The sequence below is a fragment of the Trichosurus vulpecula genome, chromosome 3, assembly GCF_011100635.1.
Source record: "Trichosurus vulpecula isolate mTriVul1 chromosome 3, mTriVul1.pri, whole genome shotgun sequence".
Lineage (NCBI taxonomy): Eukaryota > Metazoa > Chordata > Mammalia > Diprotodontia > Phalangeridae > Trichosurus > Trichosurus vulpecula.
Genome location: NC_050575.1, coordinates 280,099,155 through 280,122,835, shown reverse-complemented (window position 1 = coordinate 280,122,835; position 23,681 = coordinate 280,099,155). Strand labels below are relative to the sequence as shown.

Genomic DNA, 23,681 nt, shown 5'->3' with positions numbered 1-23,681 from the left:
GCCTGGCCATGTTCCCAGCCAACTTACTTGACCCTTGAGTTTTTCAGCTGGGTATGACTGCTTGTAGAGTAAAGAGTACTTTGTTCCAAGCTTGAGGAGATGCGCCGTTGATTTCAGAGCTATTTCTATATAGCCAGCTCTACCACACCAGCACTCCTCCTTCCCCAAGAACCCCCAACTGCGACCTGACACAAATCTTAAGCAGGCCATGCACTCCTGCTCTGATCTGCCACTTAATTCCTCCCACCAGGTGGGCCTGGGGCCGGAAGCGACTGCAGCTCTAGTTCTGTAGCTGCACCTTCCCCCGCTGCCCCTGGGGCAGTGGCCGAAGTGTGAACTCTTTTCACTCTGTCCCCTGCAGCTTTTCCCACTAACCTTCTCTGTTGTCTTTAGTGTTTGTGGGTTGAGAAGTCTGGTAACTGCCACAGCTCACTAATTCAGGGCACTAGGGCCTGTTCTGCCTGGCTCCTGGTCTGGTCGGTCCTGTTGCCACCCACACTGGGCTCCGCTCCCCTCCGCTCCATGTGCCATAGACCTCATCCAGCGACCATCCAGGCTGTCCTGGGTTGGATCCCTGCTTCTGTCTGCTATTTTGTGGGTTCTGCCATTCAAGAATTTGTTCAGAGCCATTTTTATAGGTTTTTGAAGGGACCTGGGGGGAGCTCACACAAGTCCCTGCTTTCCCCATAAATTTTTTTAAATAGAAGAACTCCAAGGTAAAAAAAAAAAGATAAATGGGATCTGATCAATGTTTGCTGCTGGACTGTGAAATAATGTGACACATAGGAAAAGGAAAGAAGAATTACAAATCAATTAATAAGCATTTGTTAAGTACTTGCTATACACCAGGCACCATATTAAACACTGGGGTTACAAGGAAAAGCAAAAGAAAAAAATTCCTATCCTAAAGAAGCTTACATTCAAATGGGGGAGACAACCTGTCCCTAACAAGGTACACTAAGGTTTATATACCACTAGGTGGTACATGGGCAGCTAAGATGGCATAGTGGATAGAGTGCTGGGCTTGGAGTCAGGAAGACTCATTGTCACACTAGCTGTGTGACCCTGGGCAAGTCACTACTTGCCTGAGTTTCCTCATATGTGAAATTAGTTGGAGGAGGAAATGGCAAACCTCTCCAGTATCTTTGCCAAGAAAACCCCAACTGGGATCACAAGGAGTTGGACATGACTGAAAAAATGACTAAACAACACCACACAAAATACATAAAGAATAAAGGGAAGATAACTTTAGAGTAGAAGGTGACCTTAGAGAGCAAGGGTGTAGCAACTGAGGGAACTGGAATAGGCCTCCTGCATTTAAGCAGACTCTGGAAGGAATCCTGGGATTCCAAGAGATGGAGATAAACAGGGAGAGCATTTGAGGCATGAGAGAAAGCGGAAAGAAAGACACAGGATTGGGAGATGAAGTGTCATGTGGAAGGAATAGCAAACAGGCCAATATGGCTGGACTATATGTAGTGCTTGCAAAGAAGCAAAATGTGAGAAAACTCTTGCAAAGGGGGAACCTAACTTGTGAAGAAATTTAAATACAAAAAGGAAGGTATTCATATTTGATTTTGGAGGTAATAGGGAGCCACTGAATTTTATTCAGCCCGTATCATCCTGAAATTTGTGCTACCCTGAAGAGACTGACAAAAATGTGTTCCAGAGCTGAAGAGATGGGAAGAAAATGATAAGAAGTTTCAGCAATATCACAAGGTTGCTCAGGAATACTCTGCCTTGTACTAGTGAACACTTAGAAGAAATAAATACGAGGTTCAGGCTGAAGACAAGGAAGCTAAGTCATGTGAGTGGAAAGAAAATACTTGTATTCCAAAAAAATGACAATGTAGCTACTGTCAGAAGTGGGATCATCCAATAATGGTCATATGAAGAAGAGACAAGTGGTGGGGGCTGGTTTTTCCCTCTGAAGGGGCACTGAGGCACCTATTTGTAGACCTGACAATAATAGGGAGGTCTGCTGTTATATCTCTCCAAGTCTTCTTTCCTCCAGGCTAAACATCCCTAGTTCCTCCAGTCAATCTTTGTCAGGCAATATCTTAAGGCCCTTCTCTATCCTCTTCTGGACACTCTCCACCTTATCAATGTCTTTCCTTATTTGTGTTACCCAGAACTCTGAACAGGGCAGAGTACAATAAGATTATGGCCTCCCTTTTCCCCAACACTATGACTCTCTGTAGCTTTTCCCCCTCTGCCATAGCACATTGAGGGCCCTTACGGAGCATCCATCCACCAAAACGCCAAGATCATTTTCATATAAACTTGATCTGGATATACATCAACCACTTTCTACTTATGAAGTTGATTGTTTGAAGAAAGACGTTCAAGTTATTTCAATTAAATTTTAATTTTATAGTGTTCTTCTCTTTTGAATTCCTAGCTCCCTTATCATATTGCTGATTAGACCCAGTCAAGTCTCAGGCTTGGATCGCTCCCACAATTCACCACCTTCATTCCTATACACAGGCTATTAAATGAAGATGGAGAAAATCACACAATTGTTCTGATTGGGTCCACTATAAATTTATGTTATACAATCCTCAACTGGATCCTCACTGGTGCTAAGCAATTCTACAATACCTCTCTCATCAACTCACTATCCCACTCTCCACAGTGGCTCTTCCAAATGTTTTCATCCTTCCTCAAGCTTTCCATGGCTCCCCCTCCCTCTACTCATATTTTACAGAAAAAAATTGAGGCCATTGCCCCTCTTCTCCATATTCACCCCTCTTCCTCATTCTTTTCACTCACATGCCCTCTGCTACTATCTCCTCCTCTCCCCCTTCTCACATAATGAAATGGCCTCACGCCTTACCAAGGCTAACCCCTAGACTGGTTCAAGTGATCCCATTCCATCCTGTCTCCTCCAACAGATCTCTCCCTCTGTCATTCCCACCTATCACTTATTTCCAATCTCTCCCCCTCTACTGGCTCATTCCCTACCTTTTCTCAATCCTCGTTCTCCTCAACCACTCTTCAGCTTTTGACACAGTTGATCAGTCTTTCCTCCTTGATACTCTCTTCTCTCTAGTTTTTGGGACAGCACTCTTTCCTAATTTTCTTCCTACCTATCTGACCACTGCTTCTTTTTCTCCTTTGCTGGATTCTCCTCCAGATCACACCCTCTAAACATAGGTGTCTCTCAGGGTTATGTCCTGGGCCTTCTTCTCTTCTCCCCCTACAGTACTTCACTTGGTGATCTCATCATCTTCCACAGATTTAATGACGATCTCTATGCTTATGATTCTCAAATCTACCTATCTTTCCCTAAACTTTTTGCTGACCTCCAATATCATATCTTCAATTGCCTTTCAGACATCTCCAACTAGATGTCAAGTAGACATCTTAAACTCAATATATCTAAAACTAAAGTCATTATCTTTCCTGTTAAATCTTAGCCCCCTCCTACTTTCCCTGTCACCATGGAGGACATCACCATTCTCTTAGCCCTTTGGGTTCACAACCTAGGAGTCATCCTCAACTTCTCATTGTCTTTTACACACACCCTACCCCTTCCATATCCAATCTTTTGCCAAAGCCTATCAACTTCACCTTTGCAACATCTCTTGCATAAATGCTCTCATTGGCATTCAAAGTCCTTCATAATCTAGCCCGCTCCTAGCTTTCTGGTCTTCTTACACCTTACTTCCCAATACATACTCTTTAATCCAGTGACACTGGCCTTCTGGCTAGTTTATGAACAAGACACTATCCCTTGGCTCAGGACATTTTCCCTGACTATACACCATGCCTAGAATGCTCTCCCTTCTCTTCTCTGACTACTAACATCTCTGGCTTCCTTTAAGTCCAAACTAAAATCTTATCTTTTACTGGAAGCATTCCCCAACCCCTCTTAATTCTAGTGCCTTCCCTCTGTTAATTATTTCTGTTTATCTTGTTTATATACCTTGCTTTGTATATATTTGTTTGTATGTTTCCCCCCCATTGGATTATAAGCAATTTGTGGGCAGGGGTTGTCTTTTGCCACTTTTTGTTTCCTCAGCCCCGAGCTCAGTGCCTGACATATAGTGTCACTTAATAAACGGTTGATTGATTTGATTTGGTCAGAAGTTCTAGCATGTCAGAGATTTTCTGAATCCTGATTCTGTAATCCAACACATTAGCTTTCCATCTTCGTTGCATTTCAGCTGCAAAATATAATTTTTAAAACACGACTTCTGCCTTTATCCAAGCCATTGACTAAAAAAAGATATATAATACAGGAAAGATCCTGGCACCTTCCACTATATCCTTCTCTTCAAATTTCATATCACACCATTAACAACTACCTTTTTGGGTCCAGACATTCAACCAGTTTGGTATGCACCTAACTCTAATAATCTATTCCACATCTCTCCATATGGTTCTGTGGTGTTAATGTGATTAAAGATCTTCCCCACCCATTTAATAGGCCTCAGATGGAACTAGTTAAGGGAAGCTTGATTAGGAGAGGCTTGTTTGTAAGAAGGCCCACACCCTTTTGCTGATTAGGTATGAAGACCTTGGGCCCTAAGAAGGGTATGTGTGTATATATATATATGTGTGTGTGTGTGTGTGTGTATGTGTATGTGTGTGTGTGTATACCCTGAGGGTAGCCATTAAGCTCAGAGAGGAAGAGACCGAGAGACCTGAGGGAAGAGAGGACACAGGTAAGCAGACAGCTAGGATTTGTGAGTGAGTGTTTACAGAAAGGCCCCAGTAGAAGGCAAGGTTACAGGATGGCTTGGCTCCTTGCAGCAATATTGTGTTTAATTTCCTTGTTGTTACATTGAAGTGGACTTACTGGTTTTGGGATACAATTGTTTCTATGTCGAATTGGAATTATCAGTTTTGGGATCTGATCCTCTGGTATCTGAATGAATGTTTTACTTCTTCTGCCTTCTATATAGAGAGTCTCTTATATTCTGTGATATCAAACTATACAGGCATATGCATGGTCACCATCCATATCATGAATCTTGACTTACAAGTTCCTACAGATTGATAAGAGACTTTACCAAATAGTTTGCTGAGATTTAGACAATCTATCACTATAGAATTTCTCTTACCTACTAGTTGGATATCCCTATCCAAAAAGGAAATAGTTTAGTCTGTCAAGACTCATTTATGATGATCATCACTTTGTTTTGTACAAATTAATTAACCATCCCTTTAATAATATCAGATTCCAACCAACTTCTACTCACAGGGCGGGAAGTCCAGCCTAGATGAAACAGCAAAGCACTCTGAGGGACAGATGGGAGGCAACAGGTACCATGCAAGTCAAATCACTACTGTCAACGCACACACACCACGACCTACTTATTCTACCATCTCCCCTCAGACTCTCATGGAAACTGCTCAGGACTCTGAATCCAAAGGTCAAATAGCAATGCTGTCAGCACAGTGCTCTTAGCCATCATTTTGAAAAGCAACACCAATGGAGATGCAGCTTTGCAACTTCTCCTGCAGGCGCTATAGCCATAGATAGCAACTGAAGACCCAGCAAAGAATGTTCTTGGTGCCAAAGTACTTGGCACTGTTAAAATGGTTCAATATCAGAAACTGACATGATTGTATCGGTGAAAATGACATTAGGTAAGATATATTAGTAACTGTTTTGCTGCTATACTCTAAGGACCATGGGAATTTTCCATCTGACTTGCTCCTGAAACTTTCCATACCTGTTATCTCCTCCATTAGAATATAAGCTCCTTGAGAACAGTGACTCTCTTACTTTTCTATCTGTATTCCCAATACTTGGCCAGTGCTTTGCACATAATAAATAAAGCTAAATAAATGCTTAACTCATTCATTCATCAATGATATGTTACAGAATTTTACAAGGAATGACAATCAAGCTCATGAGATTGCTAATCCTCCACTTCCTTTCTGTGGATATGCCTATAAACTCCTGGTCCCAGCTTTCCTTGGTCTCTCTCCACCCACCATCACCTGAGCTTTAGTTTTGATATGCTTCTCCAGCTATGAAAGATGCTATAGAGCAGTGATGGCAAACTCAAATAAAAATGAAGCATACATAAGATGTGTGGGCCACATATTGACTTAGAAAATTGCATATTAGTATTATTTATGCTTTATTGTACTTTTATTTCTTTTGTTAAATATTTCTCAATTACTGGTTTTACCACTTAAAAGCATGTTTGACAACTCTGATATAGAACACATTCCTTTATTGGATGAAAGGTTGAATTATTTGACCTCTAAGATTCTTTTGAATTCTATGATTCAGTGACTCCATGAAGTAGATGCAAGAAGGAACAATTATCCTGATAATAGAGGAATTTGACAGTACTTTAGAACAGCGATTTCCAAAGGGGGATGGTCACAAAATAATCCATTACACTGAGCAAAAAAATAAAAAAAAAGAAAAAGAAAAAAACTATTTCTATTTATTTTTATTTATTTATATTTAATATATAGAACAACATTAGCAACCTCCCTCAGTCTGTATGTCAATATAGTATTCTAGGTATTCTGAAGGAACAGGAAGAATTAAACAATGGGGAGAGGTTAACAGTAGTACCCTCATTAGTTCATTTGTTTTCAGAATATTGACATATTTCAGTTTATATGGGTCAAAGTAAGTGGATTTAGACTATAATATCTAGTTTTAACAATATTCAATCTCACAAAATAGACAAATGATTTTAAAAAATTGAAAAGTTGAAGATCATACTAATTACCTGAGCCCAATTAAAAAAGAAAATGACAGAGTTGACCCTCTCCTACTCCTGGTATGAGTTCTTTATGAACCACATTATGAAATAAAAATGATGATAGTTTAGTCAGATGTTCACCAATGAAATTGACCAAAAAAGTTGACCAAAAAGTTGAAATAATCATGAGGATTATTTGAAATATGGATTTATATCCACTATCATTAATGATGAAACAGCTTAAGTGTATGCTGAGATATTAACTAATGATATCATAAAGGAAATGTTCTTTTCATCCATGAACATTTTATTTACTGGAAGAGGCAGAAAAGGAACAAAGGAAAAACCTGCTTGAGGAGAAATATAGACAGTTCCAAGAGGACCTGAGGGAAAAAAGCAGCATTTCGGATAAAATTGTTTGGGGAGAGACATACACAATTTTGAGAGACCTGAGTGAAAGCAGTCCCTCGGAGGCAAAAGTACTGACTGCTGGTAAAGATGGCTCAATGCATTGTTTCCTCAAAGCTAATTAACATGTGTCTATTTTTAGTATTTGGAAGCTTATTGCTGGGGAAATTTTGAATTCAAGAATGGTTTGAGAACTATGGAAAAATCGTATATTGATTATTTGTGTCATCTGACAGAATTGTAGATTTGAGGTCTCTGAATTTAAGTTAGAGATGGGTTACTGCACAAGAGGGGGTCTTGACTTGAGGCAAGAAAGACAGCGAGAAACCAGGAAGGTGGAAGGTGGAAGCCAATGAGAGTAACTTCTTAGAGAAGTTGAGAGATCAGAGTTCAGGAAACAGAAGCAAAACCCAGCTCAGGTTGGCTGAATAGAGAGAGGCTCTGTAGATGATGGGGGAAGCTGATCTGTAGAGGAAAACTCTGATGTTCAGAGCTGATGAGAGAAAGTAGAAGCCTCCACTATTTGAAAAACTGCAATGAGAAAGGCTGTGTTACTCTCTAGTGCCACATATGGCTTCAGAAAGGAGAAACCCCTTATGTGCCTGCCCCTTTACTGCCCCCTATATCTTGAAGGGGAAACCACTTGAAAGGTTTAAAGGCACTTTTTCACTAAAAAAATGAAAGGATACCTCAGTGCCCAGCCCAAAGAGTAGACCTGAGGAGTGGTAGCAGCCCACGACTAGCATAAAAGCAGCCTCATCTAGCAGGAGAACAAAGCATTTATTAAGTACAAAAATAACAATAACACTTCATTAGGCATTGGAGATATAAATACATGAAATGAAACAACCCATACTTACATTCTACTGGGGTAGCCAAGTACTTTTATAGGTATATAGTATAAATCTGAAGTGAATCAAAGCAAACGCATTGGGAGAAACAAGGCAAAGAGCATCTAGTCTTTAGAACATGTACAATATCACCATGGAGCCTTGTCGAGTCTCCTTCCAGAAAGTCTTAATGGGGAGATCTTTTCCCTTCTCATTTCAGAGCACAGGTAGGTGTCATAGTATTTCCTGTTGGTTTACTGTGAGGTGATGAAAAGCTTTTTAATTGACTAAGCTAGAATTGAGTGTGCATACAAAGGCTTCAACAGACAAATTCTCTTTCTTGATAGCTTTTAGCTAAGGAAGAAGAAATACTGTGGGTCTTCAAGTAAGAGGAGAGGTTTGGCAACAGCCAAGGCCTGCTAAATGTTGCTGGCAGTTTGACGCCATGAATGCATGGTGTTGCTGCTTCTTTTGTTTATGTTTATTCTTTCCTAAGATAGATGAACAAATATCAGATTTGGAACAAACTAGATTATGTCCTTGTGAGCTTTGAAAGGTCAGGAAAGCCATCAAAGATATCCTCTGCAGTCAGAGCTGGTAGCAGTCTCAGAGTCTGATGAAGAGTCAGCCTTGGAGAGTGACCTTCTTGACACAGACCAGCAAGCAAATTGACCGGGTATTCAGGTCAACAAGCAAGAGAGCGACTTGTTCACTGGCTATGCTGTACCCAAAAGTAAATTTGATAGGGGGAATGTTTTGTAGCAACCACTTTAAATTGAAGCCCTTTGTGCTCAGGGACTAAGGTGTATCGGGGGAGAGAGCGCTCCCCATTTGGTCCACGTTATACTTTCTCACTAAATATCTCTTTGCAAAAGCTAATTGATGTTAATTGGTTATTTGATATTAGGGATATGTTAACTGGTCAAATGATATTAAAGGGAATACAACAGATGGGGAGGATCATGAACAATAGCACTAGAAGATCCCACAACCTCTTAAGGTTATCTTAGAGACCTGAGGTGAGAAGTAGTGCCCCCCCCCCTGGGGACTTGACCTGCTAGTCTGAGAGTGAGTGGGAAAAGTGAATCCAGAGCCTACATGCCACACAAATAATGACAGAGTTTTGGAAGGTGGTCTCTAGCTGCTGGGAAGATCAGGCAAGGCTTCATACAGAAGACAGTGCTTAAGCTGCCTCTTAAAGGAAGAGATGTATTCTCTGAGACAGAGGTAAGAAGGAGTGCATTCCAGCCATGAGGACTTACAAAAAAACCCATCATATTTGGCAATTAAGAGATTATTGGTAACTTTGGATTGAATACTCACAGTTGAGTAGTGAGGTGAGGAGACACTTCTGATGGAGAATAATGGGGAACAGGGAAGGCTTTATAGAAGAAATGGCATTTGAGTAGAGCTTTGAAAAATGCACAAGATTTTGATAAGCAGATATTGGGAGAAGAGTATTTCCAGTGGACAATATGCCCTGAATAATGGTGTAGATGTTGGGAAGCACAGGACATACTAAAGAAATGACATAAAGCCTAATTTGACTGGAGTTTAGGGAAGGTTCTGTGAAACAAGGGTAAAAGTCTGGATCTGTGGATAGAAGGCCAGTCTTGGACCTGGCTTGTTACTGATACACACTAGTTGTATAACCATGAGCAAGTCACTTAACTTCTCGGTGTTCCAGGTAACTCTCAAAGGCCATAAGTTTCAGAACAGGAAATTTCTACACTCAAGAGTTCCCTATACCAGAGGTGTCAAAATACATGGCCTGCAGGCCACATGTGTCCCTCAACCAGATTCAAATACAATTGTGAAATATTTGACAAAACAAATAAAAATACAACAAAACATAGGTGATATTACATTTTAAAACTAAGTCAGTTGTGCAGCCCACAGGGATTCTTTTGTACAGATTAGTGACCCCCATTTTTATTTGAGTCTGACACCACTGCCCCATGTATTGTTAATGGAATGGGAAGATCTTTCCCATCCATTAATAGGCCTATGTGACCTGCCTGAGTCACACAAGTCTGAGTCACATGGAGCCTGTGGTGGGAGGAGCTTGCTGAATGGTGGAGCAGGAAGTGAGACAGCGCAGTCAGAGCTGGGAAAGAGAGAGAAGGCAGAGCAGCTAGCATGAGTGAGAGAGGGAATGATTTTGCTTAAGGGTGTTTGTTTGTGGGAAGGCCTTAATATAGGGAAGGCTTGGGGATGGCGGTGCCCCCTGCATTGGTAATGTGTATAGACTTCTTGGTTACTACGATGGATTTAGCTTTCTGGTGTTGGAATAAATGTTTTGGTTTCATCTTCCATGGAGAGAGTCTGTCATATTTTGGAATTCAGAAATACGCCAGCATACATAGCTGTCGCTGTGGGTATTGCATTGGCGTTACACCCCACACCAGTGAAATTTCAGGTCCGAAAGTCTCCTGTTCTCTATTGATAGAAAGTTAAACTATTTTTTTTTGTTAATTTTTAAATCCATTTTAACTTAAATACAAAACAAGAAAAGAAAAAAAAGAACATTGTCATGTACACAGAATATAAGAGAGGATTCAATATAAAATAAATTTCCATTTCAAGAAAGTCTATATAATAAATACTACTCATTGTTTCCAAGATTACCCAGCTTTTCTTTGCTTCCGTGCACATTTTCTTTCATTCTCTACCGTGAATTTTTTACTTTATTTCTTCTCCTTCCTCCCCACCCCTACCCTAAAGAAGGCTACAATTAAATACCAATATATCTCTCTATATATGCATATATATAGATACCTATAAACATACACACACACATATATATGTGTATGAAAGCCTGTACTATGCATATTTCCAGGTGCAAAGTTAAACTGAAGCAAGGTTGTGAAGGGCCTTGAATGTTAGACAACAGAATTTGTGCTTAATTTGGTAAACAATGAGGAGTAATTGAAAGTTTTTGAGTAGTCGGTAAGTCAGTCAGTCAACAAGCATTTATCACAGCTGTGTTTTAGGAAGTCTTGTGTAGGATGGACTAGAAATGGGAGAGAATCCAAGTAAAAAGACCAGGAGTTTAGGAGGCTGGTGGAATAGTCCATGTAATAGGTAATGAGACTCTGATGGGGATTGTGGTAGTCTGAATGGAAGGAAAGATATATTTCAAAAGTTGACTTTATTTAAAAAATTCTTATGGCATACATGGGAGCCATATTAATGCACAGAAGCAGATCAGGTTAAGAGGGGAGACATTTACAATAAGTCAATTAATGTAACATTAATAAATTGCGACTGGAGAAAAAAACCTTATAAATGTAGTGAATTTTTAGGAAAGAACTTTTGGTCAATATCCAAAGCTTGCCATTTAACAAAGATTCATACTAGAGAGAAAGCTTGCAAATGCAAGCTGCACCAAGTACTGCCTTAGCAGACAAAGTACCTGACTGGTTTCCTGCTACCCACATTTTACCTGGTATTGCCGTGGTCAAACCCCCTTGTTTTAAATTTCTGAGAAGTCTCTGAACCTGAGGCTCAGCATTCAAGGATTCTCTCTCTGTCTGTCGGGCAATAGGTGGGTGTTTCAGCCCAGGGCCCATTGCTCTCAGAGGTTCCCTCCATGTACTTCAGAGTCACCTTAAAACATCATTCCCTGTATTTGTACCAAGATTTCTCCCTGGTGCTTAGCTCTACCCTCTATATCTGCCACCAGCTGCTCCTCAGTAACTATATGCCAAAGGTCCCCTTACTGTCACTCAGTCCTGAATGACTGGTTCACTATCAGCAAGGGTCACCTGAGCTTAAATAAACTCTCTTTAGGTAATGAGGTCCTATTCATCAAAACTTTTACTATAGTCAACTAACTATTATATTTCTTCATATTTGCTACCATGACCTATTGTAGAATCTAACTTTCTCATGGGCTCATGGAAAAAGACAAAGTCCTACATATTAACTTTTAATGCGGATAGCTGGACAAATATTGTTCTTGTACTGTGAGCTAGGTCCAGAGATGAATAGGAAAGTGTGCTGGATTGCCTTTGGGAAATTGGACAGTGCTTTTAATGTCCCTAAACTTATCCCAGAGATAGGAACCCACTTTTTTTAAACAATGTTCCTTTCATCATTGCATATTTCTGTAAGTCAAGAAACACCACAGTCTTCTAAGAATTAAAATTGATAGTCACCCCAAAAGGCAGTGTATGTTATGGATATGTATAGGCTGAAACACATTACCAATCATGAATTGAACAAGAGGAGTGGTTTAAAGGATGTTCTTAGAGCAAACGGGAAGGCAATAAGTGTTTATTAAGCACCTACTATGTGCCAGGCCTCATGCTAAGTGCTTTACAAATATGGTCTTACTTGATCCTCACAGTAATCCTGTAAAGTAGGTGCCATTATGATCTCCACTTTATAATTGAGGAAACAGAGGCAGACAGAAATGTGTCTTCATCAGAGTGCCACACACATCAGTGTGACATGCCCAGAGTCACATATCTAGTAAATGTTTGAGTCTGGATTGGAACTCAGGTCTCCCTGACTCCAGGCTCAGCGTTCTATCCACTGTACCACCTAACTTGCCTCTGAGAGGCATCAGAAACATGTATGAGCAGAAAAGAAGATGGGCCTATTATGCGGCAAGACCCAGGGCTAACCAGTGGGTTGCTCATGTGCTCCACACTGCCATCTACACAATTTTAAGAGAACTAGGATAAGACCCTTCATCTTCCTCCCTCCGCTATCCCCCTCCACACACACTAGTATATTGAGTGGATCCTTTTGGAGGATTTATGGAAGGACATGGACAAGAGTCACAAAAGATGAGAAGATACGAATGGGTTACAATCAGAATCTTTGGAGGGATTACCCACATCAGTGATATACTACAAGGTGCCTTAAGGTACAGAAAATGTGAAGAGCCCTGAATCTAGAGCTAGAGAAATTGGACTGGAATCTCAGCTGCCTCACCTGTGTGACCTGGGCAAGTCCCTTCACTTCTCTAGACCTCAGTTTTTTCTACGTAAAATAAAGGGATGGGGGCAGCTAGGTGGTGCAGTGAGTAGAGCACTGGCCCTGGAGTCAGGAGGACCTGAGTTCAAATGCGGCCTCAGACACTTGACATACTTACTAGCTGTGTGACCTTGGACAAGTCACTTAACCCCAATTGCCCTGCCTTCCCCCTCCCAAAAAAATAAAAAGGGATGGGTCTAAATGATCTCTATGATCCTTTATAACTCTAAATCCTATGATTCTACCCAGTTGCAGGATAAAATAAGTGTGAAAGAGGCTGCCTTCTGACATGCTGCAGGAAGGCATTAAAACATTTTTGGAAAGAGCAGTAGTGACAAATACAATGAGTATACAAGTGGGTACCATTGGAGCATTTGATTTTAAGCCCAGCACTGTCATTCACAAATGTATGGCCTATTGTGGGCCTCAGTTTCCAAATACATAACATGAGATGGCTAAACTAAATAGCTCCTGTGTTCCTTACAACCCTACGATTATGGTCATCAACATAGACAAAGTAATGCAGAACGTCTCATTTCAGCTGCTCAGTAGCTGTGGAAATTACTGTGGTGCAAGATTCCAATTTTTCAGTTATTGTCTAAATAGTTTTAGACTGTTACAGTTATTACAGCTTCACCAGGCCTGTATGAATTACCAAAAGCTGGGAACACATGCAGGACTTGACCCAGGGTGGAAAAAGCATACCTGGGACACTACCTGGTTGAGCTCAGATCAAAACCCTTTGCCATGTGATCCTTGGTCTTGAATTTCCATGCAGGCCTCAAGTGTCCCCAAGGGGGTGGGTTAATCAGCTCTAACATTAATCTAGACTTATGTGGAATAAGCTCACAATCTAGCCATTCACATTTCTAGCAGTTGGCAGGATCCTGGGGCCAGGAGAAGTCACATGGAGCAGCTCTGACTGATTAGGGTTATCTATACATTGCTAACTTCTCTGTCCCTGGGAATCCTTAGACAAAACCTACTGCAAGCAAACCAACTGTGATTATGGTCTATTGTGTCTGATCATGGCAATCCTTTGTAGCCAACAGCTCAGACCAAAACACAAGGGCTCCTATTGCAGTGAGCACTACAAAAACAATTTAGTAAACTATCATGGTGATTGAACCATAGGGTTCAGTGATATCAGCGTCTTCTTTTCTATAGCATTTTTCCTTGGTTGAGTAGCATCCAACCCTTAATCTGTTAAGGCTGGGGAGATGGCAATCCTACTGCCCATCAGCATCATCTGTCACCATCTTTGAGCTGCCAGTTTGACAGTTGGGAAGGAGAAGGATAAAGTTGACTGGCAGAATGTTTTACATCTAATGAGTCTGTGCACAATGATGGTATAATAAATAATGCTCTAGAGGAACTCAGTTATCACTTGCATTCCCAAAGTGAGATATTGCCTTAGCAGAAGCTCACAGAGCCATCTGTCATCAAATATTAGTCTTTGTGTCAATGGTTATACTGGATGGAGGAAATGGAAAACACCTAAGCATGGAGGCAATGGCACTGCATCATTTAAGGAGATTTAAAAGGGAGCGTACCTTGAGGAGCAAGAGATTTCAAGTTGATTTTGAAATATATATATATGTGTATATATATATATATGTATGTATGTATGTATGTATGTATGTATGTATGTATAAAAACTCCACCAAAAGATAGGCTGCAAATCTTGGCTGCTGAATGCTAATGAGAGTTTCCCCAGATGAGTTCAGTCTCTGCCATTCACTGGAAATTCTTGAGCAATATAATCCTTATCTGTTGTGGTTTTTGGCTGGAATTATTGGTAGCCTCTTTAATGTGTTTTTGCCCAGTTTGATACATCAAAATCTGATTTCCACAGAGGCACTCTGCTGATGACACAAATACTAGCTGCAAGAATATTAAAAGTGGACAAAGGCTTGAGAACAGTATAAAAATGGTTAGGATTTATAGTGTCGCTTCATTTTCACTGAGAAAAAGGACAGAACTCATAGAGGCTGTATTGTATGGAAGACAAAGTGCACCAGGCTTGGAGATCACAGGTGGACTGAGCCTCATATATACTACCTTCTATTATATGATGTTGGTCAAGTCTCTTAATTTCTCTGAGACTTGGTTTACCCTTCTGTAAAAAGAAAGAATGGCACTTAACAGTATCAACATCACATCTTTAAAAGCCAAATAAATCCACACTGTTATAATAATAATGCATCAGGAGGGCATGAGAGTATTGAAGTCAGTGGGGTTCCTCCTCACTTGTAAAATGGAGATAATTATAGGACCTACCTCCTGGCGTAGAAGTGAAGATCAAATGAGATATTTATAGAGTGCTTTGTGAACTTTAAAATGCTATTATTACCATGATTATCGTCAACATTTCATTTCTTCATGAGATCAATACCTTCACTGAAGGACTGAAGTTAATAATGATAATATGCCCTGGTGGTACACTCTTGTTATTAGCTATTAGCTGTTAGTCATCAGAGGATCAAATGAGATATTTCTAAAGCACTTAGCACAGTGCCTGAACATTTTAGGTTCCAGATACCATTATGTATTATATTATACGTATATATTATGCCCATATTGTGTATATGTATAACATGGATACATTGTGTTATACATGTATATATTATTTTATATATTGTTATATGTAATATATTATTATTAGCTATAATTACAACGGTCTATATTCACTGTAATATTTCAGGAAAAGTAGCATTGTGCAATCTACCTCTGCCACTGGGGAATGAAGGTTTGGATTTCCATTCAGTTCATTGTTCCCTGCATGACCTTGAGCAAGTCACTTTTCCATTTCAAGAGCCTCAGTTCCCTCACCTGAAATTAAGGGGTTTAAACAAGGTGATCTCAAAGGATCTTTCCAAGTCATAAATGTAGAACAGCTCAAAGCCTAGGAGGGCCGTGGTCACGTACTATATAAAGGCAGGAATGTAACCTAGACAGATAGAGGACAATGACCTTTTCTGCTTGCTTTAGCTTTTGTTTTGGCTTAAATTCATCTGCCTGCCAAGATGGAGAAGAAAAAAAAAAATTGGTAATTTCTACCTCTAAGTCAGAAGGTTGTCTGGGATAAAGGACTATGATTCAGTCACAGACACAGACACAAGCCAGCTAAAATAAAGGACATCCTGAGAACACTTTGATGGCTCCCTTGCCCTCCACCACCCCGCCCCCCCACCTCTGCCCCCAGCCCCCGCATCAGCCTTAGCTGAGTATAGTGGCTCTTAGCTTCTGCTATGAGAAAGAGTTGTCAAATTGCCCCAGTTACACATTCAACAGAGCAACACTTAGCAATAACAATGTGCCTAATGGAGCAATGTCCAACTCAGAAATTGCCTCCTAGTGATCAGGAAAATAGCAGAGTGTTACTTGACAGAGACTATATGCCACATGAGATCAGTAGGGAGCAGGCCTAAGGGAAGCAGTACAGTGTTATCACCAGAAGACAATGGAGGACCTCAATTACCAGGAATATTAATGACTTTTCCATGTGTGTTCTGGCTACATATGTTCCCTACATTTGTGTTCCTCCACACATGATACCTTTCTATATGTATCAACTTTTCTCACTGATGGTGTATGAAAGTCACACAGACCTTGACTTGTGTGCACTTTTGCCTGATGTTTATTGGGGAAATATTATGCTACTACTTTTCTTGCTATGCTATTTGCTAAGTTCTGAAAATACAAAAACAAAATATTCCCTGTCCTCAAGCAGCTTTCTTTCTACTGGGGGGATATAACATGATTCACAAACATTAATACAAAGTATTTTAAGGAGGAATGGAGAGCACACTCATGATTGGGAGGAGCAGGAAAGGCCTCTAGTAGGAGGCAGCATTTGGACTGACACTTTGAGAGGTTGAGGTAAGGAGGGAGACCATCCCAGGCATGGAGGACAGGATGTACAAAGGCCCGGAGGTGCAGAGATCTATGGTGTGGTTGTGAGAGGAGTGAGTGAATAATATCAAGAATTTGTGGTGAGAGTTTTATTAGAGTGAGATGACCGTGGAAGCTAAGAGAGTGAGACTAACTCCAAGCTCAATCATCATAGGACCCTAGAGGGTAGGTGGCTATCAACTGGTCATTCCCTATTTTATGGCTAACAGATTCTCAGTTCTTGCTCCCTTTCTTCTTATGATTCATCATTAACATCCGCTGATGTGAGAATCCTCTTCCCTCGGATAATCTTGAATTCCTTTGTTTCTTATCTCATCATCAGTTACATCTTGCTAGGCTTCAACTTGCCAAACATCTGGCTTATCCACTCCTGTTCCCATTGCTGGACAAAGTCGTCTGACCATGCTGCCTGGGTTATAACAATGATAAGGATGACGTTGATGCTGATGGTAAGTGAGCTCAGCAGTTTCCATGGAATCAATGATCATCTCTATGTAAGTGACTCCCAGATTTTTATGTCTAGCCACTATCTCTTGAGTTTAGGTCTTGTATCACTAACTACTGAACATTTCCAGGTGTGAGGGGATAAAGGCCTGCACCAGGGTGTGGCAGTATCAAAGGAGGGAAAGGGGAGTATTTGAGAGATGTTGCAAAGGTAAAATTGACAGGCATTGGCAACAGATCAGATATGGAGGGGTGAGGTACAGGAATTCACATGACAGGTTGTGAGCTTGGGGGACTGAGAGGATGATGGTGGGGAAATAATGGGTTAATTTTGTACCTGTTGAGTTTAAAAGTATAGGAACAGGACATCTAGTTTGAGAAGTCTAAGAGGTAGTTGGAGATATGAGGCTGGAAGTCAGCAGAGAAACTAGGACTAGATAAATAAATTGGGAATCATCATCATAGAGATGATAATTGAATCTACGGGAGCTGATGAGATTATTAAGTGAGGAACCAGGACTGAATTGTGGGGGATGCCCACTGCTTGAAGGCATAACCTGGATGAAAATTTAGCAAAGAAGACTGAGGAGGAGCAGTCAGATAGGTAGGAGAAGAGCCAGGAGAGAATAGTGTCCCAAAAAACTAGAGAGAAGAGTCTCTAGGAGAAGAGGGTGATCATTAGATTGTAAGCTCCTTGAGAGCAGGGACTGTCTCTTGACTCTTTTTGTATCCCCAGGGCTTAGCACAGTGCCTGGCACAAAGCAGGATCTTAATAAATGTTTACTGATTGATTGGTCAACACTGTTGCAGAGAGGTCAGGAAGGATGAGGATAGAGAAAAGGCCATTAGATTTAGCAATTAAGAGATGATTGATACCTTTGGAGAGAGTAGTTTCCATTGAATGATGTTTGGAAGCCAGACTATAGACAGTTAAAAAGAGTGAGAAGAGAGGAATTCCAGGCACCTACTGTAGATAGCCTTCTCAAGGAGTTTAGCCACAAAAGGCAAAAGAGATGTGCAGTGTTAGCAGGGATGGATGGATCCATGAGTCTTTTTGAGGATGGAAGAGACATGGGCATGCTTGTAGGTAATAGAGAAACAGCCAGTAAACAAAAGAGATTGAAAATAAGTGAGAGGGGATGATTGATGGGGCAAACTGCTGGAGGAAATGAGATTGAATGTTCACGTCCTTTGACTACATCCATTGGGAAAGTTCTTGGTCATGTATTTGTGTTAATTCCTTGTATATCTTACATATCACACTCTTATCCTGATCAGTTATTTGATTCAGAAATGTTTTCCCTTCTTATCTATAGCTTCACTGATTCTGTGTAAAAGATTTTCAATTTCACATGGATCATGAACTATTTTATCTTTTTTTGTTGCCTCTATCCTTTAGTAGGTCAACAATTCTTTACCTAGCCATGGATGTTAAGGCCCATGATTTGGTTCTTTTCTAATTTTGTTTTTGTTAATGGTGTGAGCTGTTATATTCAGGCCTTGTGTACATTCTGTGCTTACTGTGCAACATATGGTTAAGATTTGGGCTTAAGCCCACTTTCTGTCAAATGGCTTTTAAGTTTTCCCAGCAATTCTCATCAAATAAGTTCTCCTTGCAGTTTATGGTCTCAGGTTTAGTAAACACTGACCAGTTTCCTGAGTTTGATTGTTTCTGATTCTTCCTTATCTAGTCTGTTCCACTGATTTACTTTTCTATTTCTAATGAAGACCAAGTAGTTTAGATGATTACTGTTTGTAAAATAATATAAGAACTGAAAGTGCTATTCCCTCTTCATCTCTTTTTTTTCATTGTTTCCCTTGATATTCTAGACCTTCTGTTCTTCCAAAAGAATTTTGTTTAGCTTTAAAAAGTATCTGGAGGTAGCTAGGTGGCACAATGGATAGAATGGTGGTCCTGGAGTCAGGAAGACCTGAGTTCAAATTCTGCCTCAGACACTAGCAGACCTAGCAGTGTGATGCCTTGGCAAGTTACTTAACTTCTGTTTGCCTTAATCTACTGGATAAAGAAATGGTAAACCACTCCAATATCTTTGCCAAGAAAACCCGATGGACAGTATGGCCCACCTATGAAGAGCTGGACAAGACTGAACAACAAAAAGCATTTTGGTAACTCAGTCTCTCTGTGTCTATCTTTGTCTCTCTCTACACACACACACACACACACACACACACACACACACACTCATACACATACATACACACTCATACACATACATAACTGAACATAGACTGAACAACAAAAAGCATTTTAGTAACTCAGTCTCTCTGTGTCTATCTTTGTCTCTCTACACACACACACACACACACTCATACACATACATAAAATTTAGGTGATATTTCTATTACATATGTAAATTTGTGTAATATTTTTATTATATTGATATGGCTCAGCATGAGAAATTAATATCCTTCTTATCAAGTCATTATCTCTTTAGAGTGTCTGGGAACTGTTATCTTTATGTTTTCACTGTCCTTTGGCAGATTGACTCCCTACTATTTTATGAGTAGCACTCCTGGGATATTCCTCCCACTTATACTCAGATTCATTGATAGAGAGGAGCTGCTAACTTGGGGTTCATAGGGTACTCTGTGCTTATCTACTCTTGAACCTGCTGGTGTGTTTTCCATTAATAGTTAGCCAGTAGATACAATTAGCTCTCAGGATGGGCACTTACAAAGAGTGGAAAGTAAAAACAGTGACTACAAAACATTACTTGCCCACCTCCTGCCACCCACCACCACCCCATAAACCTAGGACACACCTTTCCTCTAATACAGTATATATGGAAAGAGCGGGTACCAGATATAAATATAGTGAGGCATTTAAGTAGTTTTATATTTATATTTAAGTATTTATTTTTATGTTTAAGTATTTATATTTAAGGAGGGAACTTGTGGCTAAGGCAACCGAATCCTGGCATTGTTCGACCTTGAAATAATTTCTTTCATTGTGCAGGCCTCTCTGCAGCCACACTATTGATGGACTGGGTTAGATCTCTTGTATCCATTTTGGATCTCTTCATTGCTACCAGAGGCTTGATCCTGGAAACTGTTTCCAGTGAATGATAACCTGTATCCTTATCTGTCTGGAACATGGAAAGCTTCCTCAACTGTGCCTTGAATTATCTTGCAGTGACTTTCCAACTGCGGAAGGGGAAATCTCATTTTGTGTGAGTAGCTTTGCTGCTAGATTCTCCATCTGATGGGGGTGGGTGTGGGTGTAAAAACAGGAAGAAATCCTTTCAGGGGTCTTTTTCACAGATGTGAGGGGGATGGCTATGTGCTGACACCTTGTTAATATGATGACACCTCATCACATGTGACTGTATCAACTGAATTAGGAGGGAGGAATGTAACCCTCCCTCCCCATAGACTCCCCCAAGTTAAGCATTTGTTGTTTTAAGGAAATCAACCTGGGTGGCTTTTTGGCAAAGTCATAGAATCATAGATTTGGAGCTGGAGCGGACCTCAGATGCCATCTAATCCAATCCCTTCATTTGAAAGACGAGGAAATTGAGGCCCAGGGAAGCTGTGATTTGCCCAAGTCCTCTGACTCCAGAAATATTGTTCCTTCTATTGTATCACACCACCTCCTTATGTCACAGTTCACAATTTGAAAATTAACATTGTTCAAGGATATAGGCCTACCACAGCTGGTGCGTCTGGGGATCACACTCACTTCCAAATTCATGGCTCCACAATTTTAACAAACAGTATTTTATACATTTTCTCATTCTCATAAAAAAGAAAAGAAAGTAGTTTTCCTCTTCATAGAGGAAGCTTTGTCCCAACAAAACTCAAGAACATGTAGGACTCTCCCCATGAGGATTATGAAGGTCAACTAGAAATTATGCGTTCACCTTGAGGTGAGAAGCCAAATTCCTTTGTGTTGGTGGCTGTTTAAGAACAGAGATCAACTGGAGTGGGGTGGGGGGAGGAGGGAGATTTGGGAATTTTGGCTATCACATTGCCTTTCCCCTATATACGTTTTGGTAATTATTTTGATTGGGATTTAATTTTTTTCTTCCTCAATTTTGCCATCATTCATATAGAAATGCTGATTATTTCTGTAGGTTTAGTTGGTATGTTGCTACTTTATTGAAGATATTGTCTTAGTTTCCTTGCTGCTTCACTGAGGTTTTTTAAATGAATCATGTCATCAGCAAATAGGTATCCTTAGAAGTCTGTAAAGCCTCTGTTCCTTCTGGTCTCTGATCTTCCTGACACTAATGTTAATACAAAACCAGGACTGGAGCAGTTCTCTTTACCATTTGTCTAATTCTCAATTGTGATTTTTCAGCTCTCTCAGATTTGAAGATTATTATCTTTGTGACACTGGGCATGTCACTTAAACTCGCTGAGCATGAACAAGTTCCCATATTTATAACATGGGAATGATAATAGCAAACCTGTCTCCCTGCTTGAGGGGCTGTTGTGAAGATCAAATGAAACACTGCATGTGAAAGTGTTTTTAAAACTATAAGGTGCCAAATCAATGTATGGAATCATAATTACAACATATCTGTTGTATTGTCTTATAACATATAGTATTATTGTTGGTTTCTCTCCATGAGTGAAAATGTTTTATGTATTTAAATTTGAATAGTTCTTGTAAAACCACATTGAAGATTTTTTTGTGAATTGTCTCAAAAGATGATGGTATCTGTGTCTTTGTTTGCCTATGGCGGGGTAGGTTAAAAATACAGAACTTGATTTCCACCCACCTCTCCCCGTCCCCAACTATCTAACCATAAGAGAAAAGGTTGGGGTATCCAGAATAGCACTGATGGCTAAAATTGTCCTTTCTTCACTCCCATTTCTGCTACTGAAGGATCTATTTCTGTTAAGGCTGGCTACTATTTATTACTCTGCTGTTTTGAATGAATAATCCAAAGTAGTGAGGAAATTAGAGTCTTCAGTGTTTCTGATAAGTGGATTATCACAAAAGATTATATCACTGTTACGGAGATCCATAAAAAATAGCTTTACAATGACAGTGGTATTTAAAAAATCTTCATTTGTAACCACCTTTTACAATCAGAACTTGATTCCCACCCCCCTGCCCAGATAAACAAGTCACTTCATCTCTTGGCGCTGGGAATTTTCTCTGGCTGTCCTCTGTGTCTGAAATGCCCTCCCTCCTTCACTCTTCCCTCTGACTTCCATGGCTTCCTTTAAGTTCCAACTAAAATCTCATCTTTTACAGGAAAACTTTTCTGAACTCTCTTAATTTTAGTGCCTTCCTTCCATTAATTACTTCCTATTTATCCTGTATATAGCTTGCTTTACACACACACACACACACACATCTCATTAAATTGTAAGCGTTATCTCATTAAATTGTAAGCTCCCTGAGGTCAGGAACTGTCTTTTGCCTCTTTTTGTATTTCCAGTGCTTAGCACAGTGCCTGGCATAGGGTAGGAGCTTGATAAATGTTTTTGATTATTTATTACTTGATTTAATGAAAAATTTAAAAAAGCATGGAACTAGAAGAAACCTGGAAAGGTCACATGGTAAATCCATCAGATTCTATACAAGACTACACTTAAGCCATCTAAGAAGCTCTTTATAGAGCTAAGTTTGGGGAAATGGATAGTAGGATGTGCTGACCTTTCAATACCCTTTCCCCTTTCTCCCTCCCACTTCATTCCTTCTCAGTGGAAACATTTCCCAAATAGAGGCTCAATTTAGTTTAGAGAACTTAAGAAATGAACTTATATTTATTACATGGATCCTAACACGTGATTATTTAAAAACCTATGTAATTCCATGTTTTTACACCTGAAGAGATAACTTAAAATGGTATGTTGATTTTGAACATCAAATGTGTAAAAACAGTTTCAACCACACACAAAGCATATTCCAATTTGAAACTTCACATTTTTATTTAAAATCTTCAGTTCTAAGCAGGTGACATTTGTTAGTCATAGAAGTCATCAAAATCATCGATAGATGTGTTGTGGTTTCCAGGACGTAAAGCAGCTTCAATTTCAGAGTTACTATCATCAGATTCTCCCCAAAAAGCTAAGACAGAAAAACAGACAACTACTTAATATTTCATCTTAGTCTAGAGAATAGATGATTATCAAATAAAGAACAGCAGGGACAAACAACAACAATTCAGGCTGCAGAGTCTTTAGACTCTTAACCATATATTCCCAGGAATCTCACTGAATTCTACACTGGTGAAATTCAGTAGGGCAAAAGATTTTAGGGTTTTTTGTTTTGTTTTGTTTTACATCAGTAGAGATGGACGATCCTATATTTTTTGTACACTTATCTGTATATGTTATTTTTCACCATTAAAATGTAAGCCACTTGAGGGTGGGGCTGTTTTTCTCTTTGCTGTTGCATCTCTAACATCTTGCTTTAATAAAAATGTTTGTTGAATTGAAT

General features: G+C 39.9%; 1 protein-coding gene across 1 annotated transcript in view; it reads right to left on the bottom strand.

Moving 5' to 3' along the window:
- Nucleotides 1–23,145: 23,145 nt before the first annotated feature.
- Nucleotides 23,146–23,681, bottom strand: part of KIZ (kizuna centrosomal protein) — a 228,942-nt gene continuing 228,406 nt past the window's right edge. The window contains 1 exon segment of the mRNA XM_036751962.1: nt 23,146–23,309. Within this exon segment, the coding sequence (XP_036607857.1) occupies nt 23,206–23,309 (104 nt within the window). The 3' untranslated portion in view covers nt 23,146–23,205.